The sequence below is a fragment of the Anas acuta genome, unplaced genomic scaffold, assembly GCF_963932015.1.
Source record: "Anas acuta unplaced genomic scaffold, bAnaAcu1.1 SCAFFOLD_290, whole genome shotgun sequence".
NCBI lineage: Eukaryota > Metazoa > Chordata > Aves > Anseriformes > Anatidae > Anas > Anas acuta.
The window spans coordinates 50052-56613 of NW_027076136.1; the positions used below are offsets into that span (position 1 = coordinate 50052).

A 6562-nucleotide genomic window follows, 5' to 3' on the forward strand; every position below is an offset into this window, starting at 1 on the left:
GGATATGGGGTAGGGTTGAGGGTTTGGGGGAGTTGGAGGGGGTTTAGAGGGGGTTTGGGGGAGGTTGGAGGGGGTTTGGGGGGTTGGGGGGGGGTTGGGGGGGTTGGGGTAGGATTTGGGGGGGCTGGGGGTTCGTTTATGGGTTGGGGGGGGATATGGGGTAGGATTGAGGGGTTTGGGGGGGGTTGGAGGGGGTTTAGAGGGGGTTTGGGGGGGTGTGGGGGTGCTGGGGGGTGGGTTTAGGGGTTGGGGGGGATTTGGGGTAGGGTTTGGGTGCAGTTGGGGGGATTTGGGGGGGATTTGAGGGTGGTTGGGGGAATTTGGGGGCAATGAGAGTGGGGTTTAGGGGCAGTGGGGGGGGTTGGGGGGGCTCTGAGGGGGATTTGGGGGCATTTAGGGGGGATTTGGGGGTAGTTTGGGGGGGTTGGGGGCAGTGAAGTGAATTTGGGGGCTCTCTGAGGGGGATTTGGGGCTCTTGGGGAGGTTTGGGGCATTTGGGGGGGCTCTTGGGTTTTTTATTTGGGGGGGGGGACACTATTGTTAGGGGGGGGGCACATGGCTTGGGGGGGGGGGGCAGATATCGGCGTGTGGAGGCGATGCCCGGGCACGGGGGGGCCCTATGGGACGGGGGGGGGGGGGGGCTTTATTTTGGGGTGGGGGCGTCTATGAACCTATATGGCCCGGGGGGGGGGGGCGTCTATGCGCCTATATGGCCCGGGGGGGGGGGGGGGGGCACAATAATTATATAATACCGGGGGGGGGGGGGGGCGTTTAACAGCGTGGTTCCCTCGATTTGGGGGGGGGGTCCCGGGGGGGGGGGGGCAGCCCCGGGCGGGGGGGGGGGTCCCGCTTTAGCGCTGGGGGGGGGATTTCCTCCTGCCCCCCCCTCCCCCCCCCGCCCTGCCCCGTTCCACGCTTCCTGCCCGGGCCGGGCTGAGCCGCGCCCAGCGCGGGGGGGGGGGGGTGAAACGGGGCGGGGGGGGGGGGCACGGAGCGAACCCAGCCCGGGCCCGGCCGCTGCGGGGAGGTCCCGGGGAAGGGGGGGGGGGGGTCCCGGGGGGGGGTCGCCATGGGCTCGGTGTGGAAGCGGCTGCAGCGGGCGGGGAAGCGGGCGGCCAAGGTGCGCTTCGAGGCGAGCTACGAGGAGCTGCTGGTGGAGGGCACCAGGAAATGGTGAGTGCCCCCCCCCGGGACCCCCCCCACAACCCGGGACCCCCCCAACCCGGGACCCCCCCCCCCGGGTCACCGCGACCCCCCCCCCCGGCTCCCATAGGGTCCCTCTTGTCCCGTACGGACCGGTCCCTATAGAGGGGCTGGGGGGGTTGGGGGGGGTGGGGGGGGGACAGGGCTCGGGGGGGGGGTCGTGATGTTGGGGGGGGGGGGGCGTGAAGTCATGGGGGGGGCTGCGAGGGGCTGGGACCCCCCCCCGGGGGATTTGGGGTGCTGGGGGGGGGAGCGGGGTGCTAAGGGGGGGGCGGCTGCTGCTGGGTTGAGGGGGTAATGGGGGAGGTTATAAAGGGGGGGGGGGGTGGGGGGGGGGTCCTGAGCTGCCCCCCCCCCCCCCAGCACGCAGCCGCTGGTTTCGTTTTAAGTCAAAAATGCCCATAAATGGGGCCAGGGCGGAAAACGGCAACTCTGGAGCCAGGGCGGCCAAAATAACCCGGAGAGGGGGGGGGAAGGATTAAAGCCCCCCCCTGCCCATCCCCCTCCCGGCCGGGGGTGTCCAATTTCCCCCCCCCCCCCGGCCCCAAATTTAGCTCTGCCCCCCCCGGCCCCAAGCACCTGCCCTGGCTGGGTGGGGACCCGCTGCCGTTATCTATGGGGCGGCCCCACAGCCCCGCCCGGCCCCCCCCCGCGAGATAAGGCCCCCCCCCCACCCTCCGGCCCCGGGGGGGGGGTCTGACCCCCTCCTGCCCCCCCCCCCCCCCCCAGGCAGCCCGACAAGCTGGTGGTCGTCTGGACCCGGCGCAATCGGCGCGTCTGCTCCAAGGTGGGCTTGGGGGGGGGGCATGGGGGGGCTATGGGGGGCTATGGGGGGATTTTGGGCCGGGGGTCCATGGGGGGGCTGGGGGGGCTATGGGGATTTGGGGGGTTTGGGGGCTATGGGGTTATTTAGGGTCTGGGGGTCACGGGGGGGATTTGGGGCTGGGAGGGCTACGGGGGGGGTTTGGGGGAATTTGGGGCTTGGGGGGTTATGGGGGGCCATGGGGTTATTTAGGGGCTGGGGGGGGCTATGGGGGAATTTGGGGTCAGGGGGGGGCTATGGGCGACTTTGGGGTCCGGGGGCTGGGGGGGTCAGGGGGTTTTGGGGTGATTCTGCTGCTCTTGAGGGGCTACTGGGGGGGGCTGGGGGGCTATGGGGGGGGGGGAGGGGGTGTTCGTGGGCTGGGGGGGTCTCGGGGGGGGTCCCGGGGGGGGTCTCGGGGTCCCTGACGGGGGGGGAGCAGCCCCACAGCTGGCAGCCCGGCATCGAGAACCCGTACCGGGGCATGGTGGTCTGGGTGGTCCCCGAGAGCGTCGACGTCGTCGTCACCCTCTACCGGGTGCGTGCCTTGCACGAGGACCCTCGTGCACAGCCCTCGTGCACACCCCTCGTGCACACCCCCCTTGTGCACGCCCCCTCGTGCACCCCCCTTGTGCACACCCCCCTCGTGCACGGCCCCTCGCACAAGCCCCCTCCCCTTGCACGCTCGTTGCCTCGCACCCCTCCTCTTGCACGTCCCCTCGTGCACACCGCGGCCCCTTGCACGCGGCCTTTACACGAGCACTCGCACCTAAAGCACGGCCCCTTGCACGAGTTCCAGGTCCCTTTGCACACGCAAGTTCCCTTAGTGCACACCCCGAGCCCCCTTGCACACTTCCCCTTGCACAAGTCCCCTTGCTCATCCACCCCATGCCCCCAGCCCCCCCCTCTTGCACAAGCCCCTTGCACACTCACCATCCTTGTGCCCCCCACATGCCCCCCCCGCCTTGCACAAGCCCCCCTTGCCACACTCACCCTCCCCGTGCCCCCCCCAGGACCCCCACGCCACCACCTACGATGAGAAGGAGTGGACGTTCCTGGTGGAGAACGTGAGTGGGGCTGGGGCTGGGGGGGTTTGGGGGGTTCGGGGACCCCCTTGGGGACCCCGCCTGACCCCCCCCACCCCATTAACCCCCCCCCCTCCCCGGGCAGGAGTCGCGGGGGCGGCGCTCGGTGGTGGCGGGGGCGGCGCTGGACCTGGGCCGCTTGGTGGGCCCCGAGCCCACCCGCCTGGCGCTGCCGCTGCGCCCCCGCTCCCGAAAGGTGGCGGCCGCCAGCCTGCGCCTCAGCCTCTGCGCCACCCTCCTGCACGAGGGGCACCCCACGTGAGCGGGGAGGGGGCTGCGGGGGGGCTGGGGGGGATTTGGGGGGAGCAGGGGGGAGCGGGGGCAATGGGGGCATCGGGAGGGAGTGGGGGTGTTGGGGGCGTTGGGGGTGTCGGGAGGGTGGGGGGGTCTTGGGGACATGGGAAGGGTCTTGGGGACATCGGGGACATCAGGAGGATGTGGGGGTCTTGGGGTCATTGGGAGGGTCTTGGGGTATTGGGGACGTCAGGGACATCAGGAGGGTGTTGGGGTCTTGGGGACAGTGAAAGGGTATTGGGGTCTTGGGGGTCCTGGGGTCATGGGGAGGATGTGAGGGTCTTGGGGACATCGGGGACATCAGGAGAGTATTGGGGTCTTGGGGACATGGGAAGGGTCTTGGGGACATTGGGGACGTCAGGAGAGTATTGGGGTCTGGGGTATTGGGAGGATGGGGGGGTCTTGGGGACACTGAAGGGGTATTGGGGTCTTGGGGACATTCAGGGACATCAGGAGGGCATTGGGGTCTTGGGGTCATGGGGAGGATGTGGGGGTCTTGGGGACACTGAAAGGGTCTTGGGGTCTTGGGGACATCGGGGACATCAGGAGGGTGTGGGAGTCTTGGGGTCATTGGGGACATTGGGAGGGTGTTGGGGTGTTGGGGGTCTTGGGGACTTGGGGACATGGGAAGGGTCTTGGGGACATTGGAGACATCGGGGGGGTCTTGGGGTCTTGGGGGTCTTGGAGCCATGGGGAGGACGTGACGGTCTTGGGGCCACTGGGAGGGCCGGGGGGATCGGGGTCTTGGGGACATTGGGGACATCGGGAGGGCTTTGGGGTCTCGGGGGTCTGGGGGTCACCTGGAGGGGGGGGGGAGACCCCGCGGTGACATTTTGGGGCGCAGGGACGAGGACATGCGCAGCGTGGCCAGCCTGCTCAGCTCCCGCATGGGCGAACGGTGGCCGACCTGGGGGACTTCAACGAGAGCGAGGAGGAGGAGGAGGAGGAGGAGGAAGGTCGTGCTGGGGGGAGGGTGCGCCGGGAGAGCGCCCCCCCCGTCCCCAAAGGTGGGTGCGGGGCCCCAAAACTGCTCCGGATCGCCCCAAAATGGGTGTGGTGGCCCCCACAGACCCCAAATCGCCCTGTTTTGTCCCCAAAATTCCCCATTTTGTCCCCAAATCTCCCCATTTTGTCTCTAAATTGCCCAATTTTGTCCCCGAATCTCCCCATTTTGTCCCCAAATTGCCCCAATTTTTCCCCAAATCACCCCATTTCGACCCCAACCCCTCCCCATCGTGCCGGTGTCCCCCCACAATTTTTTTTTGGGGGGGGGCCCTGCTCTGACCCCCCCCATTCCCCCCCCCCCCAGATGCACCCCGGGAGCTGCAGGCGCTGGTGGAGGAGGAGGAGCCGGGGGGGCCCCCCCTAGGCACAGGTGGGTCATGGAGGGGGGGGCACAGCGGAACTCCCCCACCCCCAAATTTGGGGTCCTGACCCCCACCCCCTCCTCAGATGCTGCCACAGAGGGGGGCGACCACCTGGATGGGGGGGGGACAGCCCCAGGAGCCCCCCTAAGAGAAACCCTGGTGAGTGGGGCTGGGGGGTCGGGGGGGGGGGGTCTGGGGTAATCTGGGGGGGGGCTGGGGTTGTTTTAAGGGGGTTTGGGTCATTTGGGGGGGGTCTTGAGTTATTTGGGGAGGGGTCTGGGGTCATTTGGGGGGGGTCCAGGGTTATTTTGGGGGGAGTCTGGAGTTATGTGGGGGGTGGTCTGTAGTCTTGGGGGGGGCTTGGGTTATTTTTGGGGTGGTCTGGGGTCACTCGGGGGGGGTGTTACGGGGAGGGCTAAGAACACAGAGGGGGGGTTCCAGGCCCACCCTGACCCCCCCCTTTTTTATTTTATTTTATTTTATTTTATTTTATTTTATTTTATTTTATTTTATTTTATTTTATTTATTTTATTTTATTTTATTTTATTTTATTTTATTTTTATTTTATTTTATTTTATTTTATTTTATTTTACTTTACTTTACTTTATTTTATTTTACTTTACTTTACTTTATTTTATTTTATTTTATTTTATTTTATTTATTTTATTTTTATTTTTATTTTTATTTTATTTATTTTTTATTTTATTTTATTTTATTTTATTTTATTTTATTTTATTTTATTTTATTTTATTTTATTTTATTTTATTTTATTTTATTTTATTTTATTTTATTTTATTTTTTTCCCCATTTCCAGCCCCCCCCCGGGGGGGGCAGCGGCCGCGCCTCGCTGCTGGCCTGGTGCCAGGAGGCCACGGCCGGGTACCGGGGGGTTCGGGTCACCAACTTCAGCACCAGCTGGCGCAGCGGGCTGGCCTTCTGCGCCCTGCTGCACCGCTTCCAGCCACACCGCGTGTGAGGGGGGGGGGGCAAAGGGGGGGGGGCGGGGGGGGGCATGGGGGGGGTCAGGGGGGGCGTTGGGGGAGGGTAGGGGGTGGGTGGGGGGCACCCTGGGGACGTGGCGGGGGAAGGATGGGGGTGGTGGAGGGGGATGGGGGGGGAGAATGGGGTGTGGGGGGGGTGTTTTGGGGTGGGGGGGGCAAAGGGGGGGTAAAGGGGGGGTAAAAGGGGGGGCAAAGGGGGTGGGGGGGGCACTCTGAGGATGTGGCGGGGGAAGGATGGGGGTGGTGGAGGGGTGGGAGGGAGGTTTTTTGGGGGGTGGGGGGGATGAGAATGGGGTGGGGGGGGTGTTTTGGGATGGGGGGGCACGAGGGGGCACCTGCCCCCCCCCAACTCTTTTTTTCTCCCCCCCCCCCAGTGACTTTGAGGCCCTGGACCCCCTCGACATCCGAGGCAACAACAAACTGGTGAGGGGGGGGGGTGGCTAAGAGGGGGGGGCTGGGGCACTCAGGGTGCTCAGGACCCCCTCCCTGACACCCCCCCTTATTTTTGTGTGTCCCCCCCCCAGGCGTTTGCGGGGTTCTCGGCGCTGGGCGTCCCCCGCCTGCTGGACCCGGCCGACCTGGAGCGGCCGCCGGTGCCGGACGCCCTGGGGGTGCTGACCTACCTGGGGCTGCTGCGCGCCCGCCTCGGGGACCCCCCCCGCGGCCCCCCCGGGACCCCCCCGGAGCCCCCCGGGACCCTCCCGGCACCCCCAGAGCCCCCCGGGACCCCCCCAGGGCCCCCGGAACCCGGAGCTGCGGCACAGGGAGCCGGGGGGACCCGCGGGGTGACGGACGGCGCCGCAAGGGATG

General features: G+C 66.2%; 1 protein-coding gene across 1 annotated transcript; it reads left to right on the forward strand.

Annotated features, from left to right (window-relative positions):
• The first annotated feature begins 962 nt into the window (after positions 1 to 962).
• On the forward strand, positions 963 to 5630 carry LOC137848997 (EH domain-binding protein 1-like protein 1). Its single transcript, XM_068668476.1, has 9 exons — positions 963 to 1173; positions 1933 to 1990; positions 2448 to 2543; positions 3019 to 3072; positions 3176 to 3348; positions 4229 to 4391; positions 4694 to 4759; positions 4837 to 4910; positions 5566 to 5630. Exons 1-7 carry the CDS (start codon positions 1070 to 1072, stop codon positions 4751 to 4753), a joined length of 708 nt encoding a protein of 235 aa, XP_068524577.1. The 5' UTR covers positions 963 to 1069; the 3' UTR covers positions 4754 to 4759; positions 4837 to 4910; positions 5566 to 5630.
• The last annotated feature ends 932 nt before the right edge of the window (positions 5631 to 6562 follow it).